The sequence below is a fragment of the Saccopteryx bilineata genome, chromosome 4, assembly GCF_036850765.1.
Source record: "Saccopteryx bilineata isolate mSacBil1 chromosome 4, mSacBil1_pri_phased_curated, whole genome shotgun sequence".
Taxonomy (NCBI): domain Eukaryota; kingdom Metazoa; phylum Chordata; class Mammalia; order Chiroptera; family Emballonuridae; genus Saccopteryx; species Saccopteryx bilineata.
The window spans coordinates 127,069,482-127,090,027 of record NC_089493.1 but is presented as its reverse complement, the minus strand read 5'-3'; the positions used below and the strand labels follow the sequence as shown (position 1 = coordinate 127,090,027).

Genomic DNA, 20,546 nt, shown 5'->3' with positions numbered 1-20,546 from the left:
GGAACCTCTTTGTTGGTTCCCAACCATCTTATCCCTCGGCTTACGTTTGGCTCAGGGCCCTCAAAATGTTCCAATAGGTAAGTTTACATGCCAGAGAACCCGCCTGACCACTAGGTGACAAGATAGAGTTGTGCAAAGAAGGGCAGACCTCTGGCAGAACCAGCCTGGGATCCTTCAGGTTCTTTACAACAGGGGTCTCAAACTCAACTCAGCATGTGGGCCGCAGAGCAAGATCACAGCATTTCGGCGGGCCGCACTAGGTCTACAAAAGGCAACTGTTACGCAACACTTTTCTCACTGCAGTTGAAAACAAAAAAAATCAGTACAACAAGCACAATTGTACATGCAGTTTACTCAGTGTCACAAAACGACCAGAAACTGTAGTTCGCATCACAACTGCTGTTAACTAAGCTAATATCTAGCTAGGATGCTAGAGAAATGAAAAATACAAGTAGGCCCCTAGGCTTACTTAATTTTATCCAAAATATTTTGAACTTCGTGGATTAGTCTGTGGGCCGCACAAAATTGTTCGGCGGGCCGCATGCGGCTCGCGGGCCGCGAGTTTGAGACCCCTGCTTTACAAGTTTCCCACTTGGCAGTGAGGCTGACCGGGGAAAGAACCTGCCCCAACCCTCTCCCTCATTGACTCTTGGATCCTACCCCTTGTTACCCCTAGAAAACTCCAGAACCACAATGAGATGGGGTCAGGAAAACAGGGATAAGGGTAGTAACTCTCCCTGGGTCCAGCCCTCTTAGGAACTGATGATAGAAGCAGGACAGCCAGCAGGAAGCTGTGTGGATTTGTGGGAGTCAGCGGTGAACTTTTCTCGGGCAAAGCACAGAATAAATCTGCGTGGCTGGGCAGCATAAACCCCTCCTGTGGCCCCCGAGTGCAGAGGCCCAGGGCGGGCTTGGTGGGCAGTGGAGCAAGGGCTGGGGCAGATGCCAAGGGGAAGTTACAGAGTCAGTAGGAGCCAGGCAAGGAGACATGGCCACATTTTGCTATTTCTGTCCCCGCAGCTTCATAAAGGGGCTCTCTTGTTGATTGGCTGTGTAACCTAGAACATGTCCCTTCACCTCAGTTTTTTATTTCTTCATCTGGAGAAGAAGGATGTCGGGATCACCGCGGATCTCTGAAGTCCTGTCAGCCACGAGCATCTATGAGTGACTTCTGCACAGGTGGGTCCTGTCTGGTTCCAGAGTCTGTCTGCCATGTGCATCTATACCATTACCTCCCACCTCTTCCCCACATGTGGGACAAGACCTCCATTCCATAAGTCACCTGAGGGAATGGGGACACTCGGAAACCACAGTGTGCACACAGAGCCCCGGGACACAGTATGTGGCCTCCGGTTCCGGCCCCCCCCCCCCCTCCACTGGTCCTCTCACACAACTCCACAGTCAGTCTGAGGAGGGAGACCGCCTCTCCCTCTTCCGCGTGAGCACTCAGCCAGGACAAACCTTGTCTTGTTTATAAAATTTTTGTTGGCCACCACATCCTAGACCACCCACAGCAGGCCTGTAACAACCATGGTTTTTTCCCCTGATGCCATTGGAAACCTACCCAGAGTGCAGCAACCCATTGGGCAGTGTAAAAAGATATCTGATATAGGCTTTCTTGACAGTTTTTAGTCCATGAGCCACCCAGCCTAAGAGGAACAAACTTGTAACTGTATAGGTGGAGAAGTCGTAACATAAAACTGATATAGCACACATCTGTGCTGGCTTGGGAGGCGGTAAGAGAACGTGTATCTATGCGTGAGCTCGCACTTCTGATTGGAAGGACTCGATCTCAAGCTCTTATTTCTTATCACCTTCTGTCTCCTAATTGTTTTAAAGAAGACTGGATTTTAGCGGTTTCTTTTTTAAAAAAAATAAAGACCATCTTTAACTGTGTAATTTAATAATTTAGTTTCTTGTTAAATACATCGGAGTTCTGTCTTCCAGGAAGCAGGGAATAGCTAGTAACCCTGTGCTTGTTACTCTGAGCTTCATTGGGTCAGCTGGAGCACTCCCCAACTCTCCTGTCTTCTTTTGCTGGACTAGGATCTGAGGAGGGCTGGGAACTGAGAACGGGCTTGTCTTGCTTCAGGCATTGACTTCCTTTTGCCATAAAAAAGAAAATGTGCCAAATTAGTATGAGGAGGAAAGTACCTGGAGGGGAGCCAATGCTCATGAAATAAAAGATATGTTTTGCCTCTGATTTGGTTCAACAAGTAAAATTGGTTTTACTGGGTCCATAAACTCTGAGAGTTACAGGCACCTGGTAGAGTTTAAATTTGGTAGAGTTTAAGGTTTCTGTGAGCTAGGCACATCAGGGCGAATGGTAAAGATAAAGGCCAATTATTATTATTTTTTTAGGTGAGAGGAGGGGAGATAGACTCTCACATGCACCCTAACTGGGGTCTACCTGGCAACCTCATCTGGGGCCAATGCTTGAATCAACCAAGATATTTTTAGTGCCTGAGGCTGATGTGCTCCAAACGAGCCATCCTCAATGCCCAGGGCCATGCTTGAACCAATCGAGCCACTGGCTGTGTAAGGGGGAGAGGGAGTGAGGGAGAAGCAAATGGTTGCTTCTCCTGTGTGATCTGATTGGGAATTGAACTTGGGATGTCCATATGCTAGGCTGACACTCTATCAACTGAGCCATCAGCCAGGGCCTGAAAGCTGAAATTTAAGGACACCTCCAAAGACTTTGCTCAGAGGGTCTCAGTGAGCATGGGCATTGGTTTGTTGCTTATTTGTTCTAAGAGTGGCCCTTGGAAGCAATGAGCTACAAAATCCAGAGAACAGCCCAGAAACACCCAAACTCACATAGACATCCAAGATCTCATTAGTGGGACCTTCGGCCAGAAAGGACTCTCCAGCGGTGCTTGAAATCTCATTTGGACGCTTATAAGTGAACATCGTCCCTCCACCTTCATATTTTCCAGGCCGGTCGATGGCCCAGTTCCCGTTGATGATGGAGCGGCCGGAACGGCTTCGCAAGGCTGTTGAGAATAAAAGACAGTTCCCCAGGTAAGCCCAGAGTGTGCCCAAGAACCTGAACTGATCCCCACCCCCACCCTCGGTTACTGACTTATGAATTCATCATGTTTTTCGTTAGGATCCACTGTGTGCCAGGTACTGGTGTAGGCTCTGGGGCAGGATGAGGCTTCTAGATCACATCCTCCTGGGCTTCATCACGCCCTCACCCCATGTGGATCATTCCCACCATAGAAATGAAGGGTGAGAGTGTCGGCCAGGGGAAGCTATTGCATCCCATTATCTCAGTGAGAGCTTGCACCCTGGCAGTTCGGCTGCTGATTTTGGCCTGTAGATGGGTTTAGTTTGGCCTTCATAATTGTTTTTGTTTGTTTTTTAAATATAATTGAACTTAAAGTTAAGAATTGGGAGATTTCACATAAAAATTTTTAGAGTTCTAGCTTGACTTGTAAAAGAAGAAGATATGTTAACGCTGTCTCCGTTCCCTCGAGGCAGCAATGGGTTGGAGCTGCAGTCTGCCCCTTTAAGATGGAGCTGGCATTCTCTGGTTTGCCCCAATCCCTACCACTCCCTAATATACTTCAACACTGAGGCTAAAGTTGTAGTTTATTCTCCATTTATTAATGAATATAAATTATTTATTCCCTCTATGATCCTGCTTGCCTTGAGTGAATTTTTCTTACAAATTGTCTACTTCTATGTCTCCTAAAAGTGGCAAAGCTAGAGGTAAGCCAAGAGATTTCATAAGATTTCCTCCCACTGGGTCAGCTTCATTCATTTCTATTCCCTCCCTGACTTCTGTGAGGCCTTCAAGGCTGTGAGATATGTTAGATGCTTCCTTCCATGCCATTAAAATTAATCCTCATAATGTTGCTAAGCATATGTGTAATCCGGTCTTTCAGAGATGACCCAGAGGGAATAACAGCAAGTTCACAAAGATGGTAAATGACAGAACTGGGATTTGGAGCCCATACTCATGAGTGAGGCAGCAGAGGGAAGGGGCAGAAAGCAGGAGTCAGGGTTAACAGAGCAGGAAGGCCAGCATGGAGAGCAGGCTGTCTTCCCTTAGACCCTTGGCCCTTTGAAGCCCACAGACCAATGGCAGGTTAGAAACCCTGCTTGGTTGTTTCCATGTCTTGGCCACTGTAACAATGCTGCAACGAACATGGGGCTACATGTATCTTTATGTATCAATGTTTCTGAGTTTTGGGGGTATATACCCAGTAGAGGGATTGCTGGGTCATAAGGTAGTTCTATTTTCAGTTTTTTGAGGAACCACCATGCTTTCTTCCATAATGGTTGTACTACTTTACATTCCCACCAACAGTGAATGAGGGTTCCTTTTTCTCCGATTCCATACATTGGTGGGACATAAAAACGAGACTAAGAGACATGGACAAGAGTGTGGTGGTTAGGGGGGGGTAGGGAGAGGAGAAGGGGGAGGGGGAGGGGCGGCACAAAGAAAACTAGATGGAAGGTTATAGAGGACAATCTGACTTTGGGTGATGGGTATGCAACATAATTGAATGACAAGATAACTGGACATGTTTTCTTTGAACATATGTACCCTGATTTATTGATGTCACCCCATTAAAATTAATAAAAATTTATATATATAAAAAAAAGAAACCCTGCTTGATGTGCCCTGTCAGTGGGCTCCCAGGGTGATGCCTGGCTCTTTGAATTTTCACTTGACAGAGTTCCTAAATGTAAATTTTTATAATGCATTGTGGGAAAATTACAACAAAAAATACAAACAAAAGTATTGAGAACAATACTATAAACCTCCAGGCACCCATTGCCCAGCTTCAACAGTGGTCACCTCACGAAGGTCTCGTTTCCCTGGTGCACCGCAGACCCTGCTTAGCCTCGTGGTCTCAGTGGGAGTCCCTAAAACACAGGCCTCCTGGCACTTTTTTTTTTTTTTTTTGTACTTTTCTGAAGCTGGAAACGGGGAGAGACAGTCAGATTCCCGCATGCGCCCGACCGGGATCCACCCAGCACGCCCACCAGGGGAGTCACTCTGTCACAACCAGAGCCACTCTAGCGCCTGGGGCAGAGGCCAAGGAGCCATCCCCAGCGCCCGGGCCATCTTTGCTCCAATGGAGCCTTGGCTGCGGGAGGGGAAGAGAGAGACAGAGAGGAAGGAGGGGGTGGGGGTGGAGAAGCAAATGGGCGCTTCTCCTATGTGCCCTGGCCGGGAATCGAACCCGGGTCCCCCGCACGCCAGGCCGATGCTCTACCGCTGAGCCAACCGGCCAGGGCTTCCTGGCACTTTTTTACTTTTAATTTTTTTTGAGAGAGAGACAGGAACATCCATCTGTTCCTATAGGTGCCCTGACCCGGGGAATTGAACCGGCAACCTCCGCACTGCAGGACAGCAACTGAGCTATTCAGCCAGGGCTTGATTTTTATTGACTTTTAGAGACACAGAGAGAGGAAAGGAGAGAGAGGGGAGGGGAAAGGAAGTATTCATTCGTTGTTCCACTCAGTTGTGCATTCGTTGGTCGTTCCCGTGTGTGCCCTGACTGGTGGTTGAACCCACAACCTTATCGTTTTAGGAAGACACTTCCAGCCAACTGAGCTAATGGGCCAGGGCAGACTTCTCGGAGTCTTAACCCAGTTGTCAGCAGTGATTCCACAATGGGCTCTCCAGGCCTGAACATTGGCAGGTGCTCCAGTGGGTGGAAGAGCACCTGCTGCAGACACTGTCCCTGGCTGGCTGGTTGCCATGGCTACCAAATGACTACAGCTGTGGAATACTGAATCCAAACTATAAAACCAGTTGGGTTTATTGAAGTGACAAAGAAGTGTCAAGGGCAGGGACTGAGGATGAACAGGTTTGTGGTGTTTTTCTATCAAATACCACACTTGTTGAGAGTTGTGCATCACATTTCTGTTTCATTTTCCAGTCACCCCTCAACCGTCTCCTGTTTGATTGTTAACCCTCGTTATTCTGCTGAAACAATTCAAATGAGCATTGCCAAAGCTGCCATGTTGCTAGATCCAACGGGCCCTTCCTAGGCCTCTGCTGACCAGACACCTCAGCAGCCTTCGCCCTGCTGACCGCATGGTTAGAGTTTGACCCAAGAACTGTACTTCTAGAAAACTAGTTGAGTAATACCCTTCTCTAAACATACAAAAGTGATTATAACAGGGATATTCTCTGCATATATTATTTTTAAATGTAGAAAAACTAAAAAACCCTAAATATCCATCAATGGAGGACTGTTTAAGTATGTCATGTATAAGATGCAACTTTTTTCAAAAAATTTGGGGTCTAAACAGTGGGTGCATCTTATACAGTGGTTGTAGATTTTTTTTACCTGCATTTCCCACTTTTTTTTGTTTATGCTCATTGTTGAAGATAGTGATTCATCATCAGACACAGATGAGGACAAGCTAATGGATGGGAGTTTTGACAGTGATGAGTTGTATGAATTTTATAATGAATAAAACTTGAGTTCAGTAATTTTATGTAATACTTTTTTTTTCAAATTTCAGGCCCCCAAATTAAGGTGTGTTTTATACATGGGAGTGTCTTATACATGGGGAAACGTGGTAAATTGTCATCGTGGATGTCCACATACTATGGCCCTAATAACAATGAGACACGTCTGTGTGTGTGGGTATGGTAAGAACTCCATGATCATTTTTTTTTCTTATTTTCCAAGGGAGAAGAGGGAAGACAGAGAGACAGACTTTTACATGTGCCCTGACTGGGATCCACCCAGCAATCCACATATGGGATCGATGCTCTGCCCATCTGGGGCCATGCTTGCAACTGAGCTATTTTTAGCACCTGAGGTGGAGGCTCCATGTAGTCATCCTCAGCACCTGGGGCCGAGCTTGAATCAATTGGGCTATGGCTGCAGGAGGAGAAGAGAGAAAGAGAGAAGGGGGAGGCAGAGGGGAGGAGAAGATGGTGATCGCCTCTCCTGTGTGCCCTGACTGGGAATTGAACCCGAGACATCCACATGACAGGCTAATACTCTATTACTGAGCCAACTGGCCAGGGCTGATAATTTTTAAGGGAAACAAAAATGCAAAGCAGTGTGTTTGGTACAATCCCACTTGTGTATACTTTTAAATAAAAGCATATAAATAAAACAAGCAGGCACCTATGTAAAACTTTTTTAGAGAAAGACAGTCACAGAACTGTTAATACTTGGGAACAGAAAATGGGGTTTAGGTTGGGATAGGAGATGACAAGGGAGCCAGTATTTCCCATCTTATATCTTCTTACCACCATTTAAATTTCACTTTACCATATGCCTGTATTACTTTTTTGTAAGGCTTAACATTAAAAAAAATTTTTTTTATTTTTTAGTGAGAGGAGGGGAGGCAGGGAGACAGACTCCCACATGTGCATGGACTGGGATCTACCAGCAAGCCCACTAAGGGGGCGATGCTCTGCCCATCTGGGTCGTTGCCCTGTTGCTCAGCAACTGAGCTATTTTTTTTAGCTGAGGCAGAGGCCACAAAGACATCCTCAGCACCCAAGACCAACCCCCTTGAACTGATTGAGCCATGGCTGTCTGAGGGGAAGGGGAGTAGAGAAGCGGATGGTCTGTTTCCTTGTGTGCCTTGACCGGGAATCTAACCCGGGACATCCACATGCCGGGTCGACACTCTACCACTGAGCCAACCAGCCAGAGCCTAAGGCTTAAATTTTTAAAAATTAACACAAAGGACAAAGCATGAGCAGACATACTCCTGAGGGATACCTTCATTTCCTCCCTTTTTTTTTTTAGCTTCTTAAAATCCCATCTAGAACTCCAGAAGCCTAGAATTGAGGTTAAGTTCTGGCTAAGATTTTATTGCTCTTATTGGCAACATTGTAGAAGAGGTTATTATCTGGAAACCAAAAGGTCCAGGAAGGAACCATTTGAAATATTGCATAAGAGAGAGCTGCCAGGGCCTCCCAGGAACCGAACGTGGGATTCTGAATCTTTCCATTATTTACTATTGTTACCCACACATCCCCTCTAAAGGCTTAGATGAATCTTTGCCCATAAAACAACAAAGCATAAAAAAAAGGCCACATCAGGTTTTGAGCGACCGTGGTCCTGATTCTGTGTGCTCACAGGTTAGCTTCTGAAACAGCTCCCAAAAGAGCCCCCACCTGACTGGGCACATCAAAAACAGCTGTGCCTATGGTTTATGTGCCTGCACACAGTCCCAGGGCTCTGAACAGTGTCCAGGTCTACCCCACAAAAAGGTGCAGGGGACTCACGACTCTTGCCAGTAGGTATGTCCACTGAAGGTCAAGCATTGGCAAATCCTGTTTGAAAGTCAACCTCACAGCTCTGCTAATGTGAGGGAATCACTCTTTGACATTTGGGGTTTTATTCCAGTTTTAGTTGTTGACACTTGCTTGGCATATGCATTTAGCTTAACCTGTCTGCACCAGCAATACCGTTCTCCAAGACTGCTACAGGGATTGCTCATCTAGCTAAGCCCTGCTTCTCAGACACTCTATCCTATCATCTTAATGCCTGTTGCTGACAACCCAACCACCAGCTTCCACAATCAGATAAAGAAGGTGGTTTTCTTAGAGCAAACAGATCCCTGCAATCTAAAGATCTGTTTCTTCCTTTGGAAAATGAAGGTTAAGTTTCTCCTCTTAGCAAAATTCTAAGCTGCTTAATCTTTCAGCCGTTCTTGGAAGTTTTTTGGGAAGTAGCACAACAAATTCAAGAGCAAAGGGGTCCGACACTACTGGCCACCACTACAACACCTGTTGGAGGTCTGCAGCCCGGTCATTTTCTGCCTAGTCTGTGAGCTTCCACAAAAGCCCACAAGTGGCACAAACCCAAGTGAGACTCAGAATATGTCAGCTAATCTGGAAATGGAACACAACTATTCACTTCATACGACCACCTTGGAAGGGTCTGTCAATTACATCCTTATGTCAGCATTCCTTCTTTTAAAAACATTTTGTTTATTTTTTATTTTTTAGTGAGAGGTGGAGAGGGAGAGAGACAGACTCCTGCATGTGCCCGTCCAGGATCCACCCAGCAAGTCCCCTACTGGGTAATGCTCTGCCCAGCTGGGTGCTGCTTTGTTGCTTGGCAACCGAGCTATTTCAGTGCCTGAGGTGAGGCCATGGAGGCTTCCTCAGCATCCAGGACCAACTGCTCGAACCACTTGAGCCATGACAGCAGAAGAGGAGAAGAGAGAGAGAGAGAGAGAGAGAGAGAGAGAGAAAGAGAGAGAGAAAAGGAGGGGGCAGGGAGGTAGAGAAGCAGATGGTCGCTTCTCCTGTGTGCACTGACCGGGAACTGAACCTGGAGCTTCCACACACCAGGCAGACACTCTACCGCTGAGCTAACTGGCCAGGGCTTTCGCATTCCTTCTATAGTAAATGTAGGCAACATACCATAATAGTACTGTGACTTTGTCACGTGTTCATATGACATTAAGATGTTACAAACACTTTGAAAAATTGTTTAAAAACCCATCGCTATTTATAATAATTACTGTAATTATTATTAGACCCTCCAAGAGATCTCCTATTTTAATGTTAAAAGAAACACATGTTATTATATTACAAATTTGTTTTCTAAAAATATGTTGATAATTATATTTCAATATAATTGGTTTCCTTTGTAATCTTCTGTATCTGATTTTATAGACTTAAAAACAATATTCTGAGAAGGTATCCATTGACTTCCAAGGAAGTGCATGACATAGATAAGTGAAGAACCTCTGGTTTAATGATTGATGGTTTTAAAAACACAAATGAATAGAGAATATAGTCAGTGATACTATACTAACATTTGTATAATGAGTATAGTAATTTTGTGTGGTGATCACTTTGTAATGTATATAAATATCAAGTCCTATGTTGTACACCTGAAACTAATATAATATTATAAGTCAATTATAGTTTAATAAAAAACCCCACTAATGAACTTAAAATATGAATGCCAATCCCATAAGGCAAGCAGGACACATATTACCTTTCTTATACCGACAAGGAAATAGGCTCAGAGAGAGTATGTTGCTTGCTCAAGTTCCTAGACTATTATGTAGAGTTCAGCCCTTGAACTTCGATGCTCTGATTTTCACCTTCTTTCTCTTACACCATGTGGTCTTTGGACTGGCAACATCAGCATCCTTGAGGTTGGTTAGATATGCAGGTTTAGGCTGGCTGAATTTAGAGTGGGGTCTGGCAGCAAGCCACCCCAGGGGGCTGTGGTTCATTTAAAGTTGGGTACATGGCTGTACACTTTCCCTCATCTCTTATTTTTGAGCCCTGAGCAAAAGAGAAGCCTTCCCAATCAAGGGAGGGAAGGTTTCATCTCTCACCTTCTGGGTCTGCCTGGACAACAGGGCAGACTCCCAGAGGAGGGACGCCTGTCTGGGGGTGTGGGCTTCGTCCGCCCTCCTCACAAAGCCCTCACCACATGCTGCCCTCCCTATCCACGAGCATTTAGGATTTCCAGAGCCAACTTTTCTGAGTTATAAACAATCAATCCAAGAGGACACCTATAATCATGTGACTTTATACGCAAGGCATAAGCCAGTGAGGGTGTGGATTGGGACTGATCCTTGGCAGGGGTAAGCAGGCAGGAGGAGGTGTAAAAGACAGTTCAGTTCCACTCAACACAAAACTACCAGCAGACCCTAAGCCCGCATGCTGTATTGTCAAATCCTGGGATGCACCATTTGCATCCTGGGATGTTCCCATTCGCACTAACCCTGGATGTCTCAAAACAGAATGGCGGTAGCAGCCAGGAGGGTGATTAAGTTTTGACGGGGCTGTCATTTCCTGAACACATGTGAAGTTGGTCTGATTAGATCATTTTGGTTGAGTTAATTGCATTGGCAGCCTGGTTTGTAGCTGTATTAATTTTTTTTAATTAGGATATACTATAACATATATATCAAAGAATTTAAATTATACGTTTATGGCTTGGTTTTTGTATTTGGATTACACCTGTGTTACTATTGCTCGAATAAAGTTATAGACCGTTCCAGCTCCCTCCCACCCCTTCCAAGTCATTACTCGGTCCTCACAAGCCTCAAGGGTTACCACTGCTCTGCTGTCCAGCAGCACAGTTTTGCTTGTTTTTGGATTTCCTATAAATGAATAATACTATCCATACTCTTTCATGTTGGACATCATTTACTTAACTTCCTGTCCATGATATATGTTCACATGATTGCATTTATCACTATTTCATAGCCATTTGGTATTCTGCCATGTGACCATATCACCATTTCTTTACTTCTCCTATCATGATTAACTTTTGGGTTGTTGGCAGTTTTTGAAACTTATAGGTAAAGCTGCTATACACATTCTTGTATGTTTTGGGTAGACATAAGTCCTCATTTCTGCTGGGAATATTCCAAGAGGCAGAACTGTTAGGTTATATAGGTACTTGAATGTTTAGTTGTAGTAGACATGCCAAACATTTTCCCAAAGTGGTTGTACCCAGGAGTGGATGCTTTTGGGAGCCAGGGACCTCACTGTGGAGAAGGAGTCTTACCACTATGGAATGGGGGAAGGCAACATTTGAGGTAGTATGCATTCATGAGCTTGAAATTATGTATATGTGCATGTTTGTATGCATTATGCATTTGTATGCACCTGCATATATGTATGTGTATGTGAATGTGCATATTTTATGGGTGCATATGTATATATACATGCATATATTTCCTGGCTCTGTCTGCTAAGAAAGTTAAGGAGCAAAAACACTCCTCTAGCAACAAGCATACTTAATCTTGGTCTCTAATACCATTTCCCATCAAAAGGCACCATATCCTGGACAAATGACTAGTTCCAGGGACAGGGAAGCACAGGATAAGCCTAGAAGTGTTCACAAAAAACAATGGGGACATGCCACAAGGGCATTGAGGTCACCTTGAAGGGGCTCCTACTGGCCATACCTAGAATACTCTGAGCACCCAAATAAGTATGGTAATAAATTATAAACTATATAAAAAAGAAAATACACGAGCCTACAACAAGAAGTAGATTATTATTATAAACATAGTAAACATGTGGAAGGAGGGAGAGCTCTTTCTTCTGAGGGATTTTGAGGGCTTTTATGTACTGAGGGAGTGCTGGAGTTGGAAAATCTTTTTTGCAGCTGCCATAGTAATGATGAGATTGGGCAAGACCCATCAACAGATGCTAAACCTTGGACAACATTTTGATGTGGAGCAAGATATTACCCTGGTCTTATAGGTCCTTCAAATTGTTTGCTAGTTTCAAGGGAGAAAAAGAAAGAATAATTATCCGGTGGAGAAACTGGGCAACACTCTACCAGGTGCTCAAAATTAGCATCACCAGTGAGGAAGTATGAACACTGTGTTCGTTCTGATGCCTCTAATGTTTCTGTTGAGAAGTCAGATGTCATTCTTATGGGGGCTCCTCTATAGGTAACAGACTGCTTTTCTCTTACAGCTTTTAGTATTCTTTTTTTTTATCTCTTAATTTTTGTATTTTAATTATGATGTGTCTTGGTGTAGGCCTGTTTGGGTTCATCCTTAATAGAACTCTCTGTGCTTCTTGAACTTGTATCACTTTTCCCTTCATCAATTTAGGGAAGTTTTCAGCTATGATTTCTTCAATCAGATTCTCTATCCCTTGTTCTTTCTCTTCTCCTTCAGGAACCCCTATGATGCAGATGTTATTTCTTTTTATGTTGTCACAGAGCTCTTTTAGAGTTTCCTTAGACTTTTTGAGCTTTTTTTTTAAATTTTATTTTTGCTGCTCTGCTTCTGTGCTTTCGTTTATCTTGTCCTCTAACTCATTGATTCGATCCTCACCTTCATCCATCCTGCTTTTAATTCCTTCTAGTGTGGTCTTCATTTATGATATTGTATTTGTTATTTCTGAATGATCCTTTTTTATTATTTCAATGTCCTTTTTTATACTTGCTATCTGTTTATTTAGGTGCTCGTTATGTCCATCCATTGTTGCTCTAAGATGTTAGAGCATCCTAACAATCATTATTTTAAACTCTGCATCCGGTAATTTTGTTATTTCCATCTCATTCAGATCTTTTTCTGGGGATTTCTCTTATTGATTCATTTGGGTTGTATTTCTCTGCCTTCCCATTTTGTCTGTGTATAAGAAGGGTGTGGCCACAGGAGTCCAATGGGTGTGGCTTCTGTGCTCCTTAGGTATGGTCTGTCTTCAGGCCTGCCACCCCCTCTGCTGCCGCCTTGGGTGTTCGGGCACTAGAGTTGCCAGTGCCAGCCTGCTACAGCAGTTGCTGCAGCAGTCACTGCAGCTCTGCCTCACCTCCGCAGGCAGGACTGCGTTCGCATGCCTGGGCTGTAAGCCCTGGCCAGCCCTTGGCCTTTGCCCCACTCCCGTGGGTGGGACTGCACTCCATCCAGGCTGAAAGCCTTGCTGGCTCCAGGCCTTCACCCCGCCCCCATAGGTGGGAACTGCGCTCGTGCACTGGGGGCCGCAAGCATTGGCCTGGTGGGTGGGGCTGTGCTCCTGCACCCAGCCTCAAGTCTCAGCTGGTTCCTTGGCTTTTGTCTTGCCCCTTCAGGCAGGACTGCAGGCAGTACTGCTCTCACATGCCTGGCCCAAAGCCATGTGTGGGACCACTTTCATGTGCCCCTTCTGCAGCCGTGGCCGGCCCCTGGCCTCTGCCCCTGGTGGGCAGGATTGTGCTCATGCTTGGGCCTCAGTTGTAGCCAGCCCAGGCTTCTGCCCCCACAGGTGGGACCGTGGTCCTGCGCCTGGGCTGCAGCTGCTGCCGTGGCCAGCCCCCTGCTTCCACCCCCACTGATGGGACCATGCTTCTGCGTCCTGCCTCTGCCTGCCCTCTGGCAAGCACTTAGCAGTGTGGGGGTGGCGATGCAGCTCAGAACTTAGCACTCAATACTGTATCCCTGATAGCTCCCTGCTTCTAAGCAATTCCTTGCTCTGACTGCAGTAGGAGAGCTTCTTTTTGGCTGTTGACCTGCTTCCCTTTGCTGGTATTGCTGGTTCCAGGAAAAATATTCACTTTAGATTTGGGGAGTGACTCAGCCCAGGGGTTAGTGTGGCTGTCCCTTAAAGTGTTTCTCCTGTGCCTCCTAGATTACACTCTCTTCCTGGTACTCCAGTCCTCTCCTCTCTCCCTGTTCCCCAGAGCCCCAGGTGGGTGGCTGTGAAAGAGGTTTTCTGTGCAGACCCTTTAAGATGAATCCTGGGTCTGAGAAATCTGTCTCTTTCTTGCAAACAGTATCCTGGCTTATTTCGCAGCTAAATACTGTTCCTACACCTCTTCTAGGCAATGGGATGCAGGCTGGAGTTTCGTTACTGGGGGCCGGGACCCTCCACTCTCTGCTAAACTCCCCTCCAGCCACGCAAGTCTCTCCTGGCTGCCCTTTGCTCCCCAGAGCTGGGCAGCCCCCTCTGGGTTTCTGCTTTTCCTACCAGTCTCAGTGTGGCTTCTTCAGTGTTCCTTGGTTAAAGAATCCTCTTAGTTTAGTCCAAAATTGGTTTTTCCAGATGACTGTTCTTAAAATTAAGTTGTGATCCACTTTGGTTCTGGGAGGTGGAAGTTGGTACGTCCGCCTACTCCATTGTCATCCCCTCTATCTTTTTTTTCTTGGTGAGTCTGGTTAAAGGTTCATCAATCTTGTTTACCTTTTCAAAAAACCAGCCCTTGGTTTCATTGAGCTTCTGTATTTCTTTTTTAGCCTCTATGTCTTTTATTTCCACTCGATCTTTATTATTTCCTTTCTTTTACTTCCTCTGGGCTTTATTTGTTGTTCTTTTTCTAGTTCTTTTAGATGCAGGGTTAAGTTGTTTATTTGAGCTTTTTCTTGCTTCTTTTTTTATAAATAAATTTTTATTAATTTTAATGGGGTGACATCAATAAATCAGGGTACATATATTCAAAGAAAACATGTCCAGGTTATCTTGTCATTCAACTATGTTGCATACCCATCACCCAAAGTCAGATTGTCCTCTGTCACCTTCCATCTAGTTTTCTTTGTGCCCATCTTCTTCCTCCTCCTTCCCTCCCCCCCTCATAACCACTACACTCTTGTCCATGTTTCCTAGCCTCACTTTTATGTCCCACCAATATATGAAATCATGCAATTCTTGTTTTTTTTTCTGATTTACTTATTTCACTCCGCACAATGTTATCAAGATCCCACCATTTTGTTGTAAATGATCCAATGTCATCATTTCCCATGGCTGAGTAGTATACCATAGTGTATATGTGCTACATCTTCTTTATCCAGTCTTCCATTTTTTTTACAGTGATTAAAGCCTTTAAGCAAACTCTTAACCAATACAGTAAGAATCCATAAAAGAGTAGTGTCCTTAACATGTTCACCAAGTCCAAGTTGGCACCAACACCATTCCAAATCCCTGCAAATGCAACCCAAGCCCAGTTCAGTCCATTAGGAACTGTCACAAGGAGCAGGAGTCCAGGAAAAGTCCACATCCAGGAAAAGTCTGCATGGCACTGGAATTGTTGTCACAATTCTATACTTTGCAGCTCATATCCAAGTCCCAATGACCGCTGCTTCTAGCTGGTAATGATTCAGGTAGACTGGAAAAGCCATCTGCAGCATGTGTGGAGATGGAGCTTCTGTTCTCCTCTGCCTGGAGAGATGAGACCAGTTTGCTTTTCCCTGGAGCTCTGTGACTGTGGCATGGTAAAGAGAACCTTGGGATACACTAAGTTGGGTGGCAAAGGTAAACTCATAATAGAAGTTGGCAAAAGGGGGAAAGAGAGCTCTAAATTAGGAATAGGTCCCAGCCTGAAATATGAGTAGGGCATTGAGGTAGGAGGAATAAAGGAAATACTATATATTAAACAAAGCAGCAGAAAATAGGACTATCAACACCCACAACAGAGATCTTTGAGGGAAGAATAAAAAACCTGACTATTCAGGCAAGACATAGTTAAGTGGCCCTTGTGCAAGTGAGATCAGTTTACCTGCTTCTTGGAATAAATACCCTAGGCTCGTCCACAGTGTCGTAGATGGGGCCAATGGCCCTGGGCACCTTCAGCCTTCAGTGGAAAACACCAGCATTCTGGGCAATGTTAGGTCATAGCTTGGCTGGAGCTGGGCCGGAAGAGACTGAAACTTCCCTTAGAGGAACGAGGGGGAAGCCTACCTTCCAGTGTCCCTTTTTCCTCACAGCAAAGGCATGTAAGCCTGGCAGGCTTTAGCTCAATGACCTTCCTATTCACTATTGAAGCAGGACCCAGATGGAATCCTATGAGATCCCTTTGGGGCGTTGGAGCCTTTAAAGGCATATCCTAAAATCTGATAGTTCACCTGATCTCTATTGGGCTTTTTCTGCCTCTTGGTACCTTAAAAGCCATGCTCAGAAGATCTCGCTGAGGGGTTTGAGGATTCCCTTCTGCCTATATAAACCTTTTCCGTATATCTAGAGCTATTTGGAAAAAGACAAAACAGTGTTATTAGCTAGATCAAATAAAAGAAGGTAAAAGTTTGTAGGAGAAAAAGATTTGGTGTCTCCTGTTCATCAGCATTCAAAAGAAATTTAAAAATTTTTAAGTAAAAAGCATGATATGGCAGACCTGTAGGAGTTCCAGGATATGACTCCCCCCTTTTAAATTCTTTTAAATTGACCTTAAAATATTTTCTGGGTACACTTTAATAATACCTTGACTTTAAAGATTGTAAGAAATACCCATAATTCGAAAGGTTTGACAAAATACAGTAAATGCTTTTGCTACATATGCGGGAGCATTGTCAGTTTAACCAGTTTAGGAAATCCAATAATAGAACAATGCATACAATGAGCTATAACATGCTAACAGCCTCTCCTGTTCTGACAGAGGTTACTATAAATCCAGAATAGGTATCCACTGTACCATGGACATAGGACTGTTTGCCAAATGAAGGTATATGAGTAACATCCATTTGCCAAAGTTGTCCTGGTAGGAGTCCTTGAGGGTTAACTCCAAATGAAGGGTGAGATTGTAGTATAGGACCCCTTGGACAGAATTTACCAATCTGCTGTGCTGCTTCCCAAGAAAGTTGAAACCGTTTACACAAGGCTGCAGCGTTCTGGTGATGAATAGTATGAGAATGAATTGCTTGATCTGTCATGGTTGCTCCAAATAATTTTCTTTTGGATAGCTTGATCAACAAGGGCATTCCCTTGTGCTAAAGCACCAGGGAGCATGGAGTGAGCTCGAGCATGTCCTATGAAACATGGAGCTCGGAGAGACAAGATGGCGCTGGAGTAGGCGAACGTACCAGCATCTACCTCCCAGAACCAATGTGGATTACAAACTAATTTTATGAACTATCAACTAGAAAAACCAACTTTGGACTAAACTAAAAGGACTCTTCAACCCAGGAACGCTGAAGAAGCCACCCAGAGACTGGTAGGAAAAGCGGAAACGCGGAGAGGGCTGCCCAGCTTCTCGGAGCGAACGGCAGCAGGGAGAGACTCGCGTGGCGGGAAGTGAGTTTAGCAGAAGGGGAAGGGCCCTGAGCCCCAGGAACAAAGCCCCAGCCTGCAGCCCCAGAGCCCAGAAGAAGCATAAGGACAGTATTTAGCTGGAAACAAGTCAGGATACTGTTTGTGAGAGAGTCTGATTTCTCAGACCCAGGATCCTTCTTAAAGGGACCACGCAGAACATCTCTCTCACAAACACTCACCCGGGGCTCCTGGAGACGGAGGGAGAGGGGAGAGAACCACAGTAACAGGAAGAGAGTGCAACCTAGGAGGCATAGGGAGAAACATTTTTGGGAGATAGCCACTCTAACCCCTGGGACGAGTCACTCCCCAAAGCTGAAGTGAATATTTCCCCCGGAAACAGCAATACCAGCAAAGGGAAGCAGGAGAGCAGCCAAACAAGCTCCCCCGCGGCATTCAGAGCAGAGTCGCATAGAAGGAGGGAGCTTTCGGGTCTACGGTAGTGAGTCTTAGGGTCCGAGCTGCAACGCCCCCACCCACACGGCTGAGGGCGCACCGGAGAGCGGGCGACAGCGGGAGACAAAAGCGCGGTTCTGCTGGCAGGGGCGGAAGCTGGCTGGCCACCAGTGGGCTCAGGTGTGAGCTCAATCTTGCCCGGCTAGGGAGAAGGGGGCATGCAAAAGCGGCTAAGCTCAGCTGCCGGCAGCCTGTAATCCAGCCTCCGGGAGAAGGGCGGGAAACCCAGAAAGGGTAGAAACCAGCCCTCGAGCAAGGGCAGAGGGGCACATCCCTGCCCCGCCTGTGCAACCCAGGCTTGCGGTCTGACTTGGTAGCAGGCTCCTCCCGTGGGGGTGGAGCCAAAAGCCCAGAAGAGGCGGAGTTCCGCTACGAAGCTGAGCTTGGGCACGCAGCCTTTCCTGGTGGTAGAGCCAAGGCTAGCAGCTGTTCCTTGAGTGGGATCATCCTGCAAAGGCAGGGCGAAAGCTCGGAAACAGGCGGAGACCCGCAGCTGAGCAAAGGTGCTCGCCAGTGCCCTCAGGGCCGAGCATAACATCACACACGGGGGCGGGGCAAAGGCCAAGGCCACCAACCCTTGTGCACCCGAGCACGTGATCACAGCCACTCTCGTGAAGAGAAAATGCGGAGGCAGAGAAATACAACACAAATAAACCAAGAGAAATCCCCAGAAAAGGACCTAAGTGAATCAGATATAACCAAATTACCAGATACAGAGTTTAAAATAATGATTGTTAGGATGCTCAAAGATATTAGAACCACCATAGATGGCCATTACGAAAACCTAAATAAAGAGATAACAAATATAAAAAAGGACATTGAAATAATAAAAAAGAATCAGACAGAAATGACAAATACAATATCTGAAATAAAGAATACAATGGAAGGAATTAAAAGCAGGATGGATGAAGCAGAGAATCGAATCAGTGAGTTAGAGGACACAATAAATAAAGGCATGGAAGCAGAGCAGAAAAAAGAAAAGAGACTCAAAAAGTCTGAGGAAACTCTAAGAGAGCTCTGTGACAACATGAAGAGAAATAACATCCGCATCATAGGGGTTCCTGAAGAAGAAGAGAAAGAACAAGGGATAGAGACTTTGTTCAAACATATTATAGCGGAAAACTTCCCCCAATTAAGGCAGGAAAATATTTCACATGTTCAGGAAGCACAGAGAACTCCATTAAGGAGAAATCCAAAGAAACCAACACCAAGACACATCATAATTAAATTACCAAAGCTAAATGATAAAGAGAAAATATTAAAAGCTGCTAGAGAAAAAAAGACAATCACCTACAAAGGAGCCCCCATAAGGATGACTTCTGACTTCTCAACAGAAACACTTGAGGCCAGAAGGGAATGGCAAGAAATATTCAAAGTAATGCAGAACAAGAACCTACAACCAAGACTACTTTATCCAGCAAGGCTATCATTTAAAATTGAAGGAGAAATAAAAAGCTTTACAGACAAAAAAAAAAAACTAAAGGATTTCACTACAACCAAACCAAGGCTGCAAGAAATGCTAAGGGACCTGTGGTAAACATATCAAAGGAAAAAAAGAAAAAGCAAAAGAGAAAAACAGTTTTAAAGAAAAAAAATGGCAATAAACAATTACATATCAGTAATAACCTTAAATGTTAATGGATTAAATGATCCGATCAAGAGACATAGGGTAGCTGCGTGGATAAGAAATCAGGACCCATACATATGCTGTCTACAAGAGACACACCTTAAATCAAAAGATGCACACAGACTGAAGATGAAAGGATGGAAAAAAATATTTCACGCAAATGGAAATGAAAAAAAAGCTGGGGTAGCAATACTTATATCAGACAAAATGGACTTTAGAACAAAGACCATAGTTAGAGATAAAGAAGGTCACTACATAATGATAAAGGGAGCAATACAAAAGGAAGATATAACCATTATAAATATCTACACACCTAATATAGGAGCACCTAAATATATAAAGCAGACTTTGATAGACTTAAAGGGCGAGATCAACAGCAATACTATAATAGTAGGAGATTTCAATACCCCATTAACATCATTAGATAGGTCCTCAAGAAAGAAAATTAACAAAGAAACAGCAGACTTAAAGGACATATTAGATGAACTCGATTTAATAGATATCTTCAGAACCTTTCACCCTAAAAGAACAGAATATACATTCTTTTCAAGCGCTCATGGGACATTCTCTAGAATAGACCACATGTTAGGGCACAAAAGTGGGCTCAACAAATTTAAGAAGATTGAAATCATATCGAACACTTTCTCTGATCACAATGGCATTAAACTAGAAATCAACCACAATAGAAAAATTGAAAAACATTCAAACACTTGGAAACTAAATAGCACGTTATTAAACAATGAATGGGTTAACATTGAGATCAAAGAAGAAATTAAAAAATTCCTAGAAACAAACGATAATGAGCATACATCAACTCAAAATTTATGGGACACAGCAAAAGCATTCCTGAGAGGGAAGTTTATAGCATTACAGGCATACCTCAAGAAGCTAGAAAAAGCTCAAATTAACAACTTAACCCTGCATCTAAAAGAACTAGAAAAAGAACAGCAAGTAAAGCCCAGAGCTAGTAGAAGGAAGGAAATAATAAAGATCAGAGCAGAAATAAGTGACATAGAGGCTAAAGAAACAATA

The 20,546-nt window shown here is 44.5% G+C and overlaps 1 protein-coding gene and 1 long non-coding RNA gene across 3 annotated transcripts in view; one reads left to right on the top strand and one right to left on the bottom strand.

The window, feature by feature from the left end:
• THSD4 (thrombospondin type 1 domain containing 4) overlaps window positions 1-20,546 on the bottom strand; it is a 692,972-nt gene that overhangs the window by 56,024 nt on the left and 616,402 nt on the right. For both annotated transcript variants that reach the window (XM_066277962.1, XM_066277963.1), the window contains one exon: window positions 2,818-2,993. In XM_066277962.1, the coding sequence (XP_066134059.1) occupies window positions 2,818-2,993 (176 nt within the window). The remainder of the gene's footprint in view (window positions 1-2,817; window positions 2,994-20,546) is intronic.
• Window positions 1,101-6,991, top strand: LOC136336367 (uncharacterized). The gene is made up of 3 exons (XR_010731436.1): window positions 1,101-1,179; window positions 2,937-3,021; window positions 6,663-6,991. It is a non-coding gene; the product is annotated as an uncharacterized lncRNA (long non-coding RNA).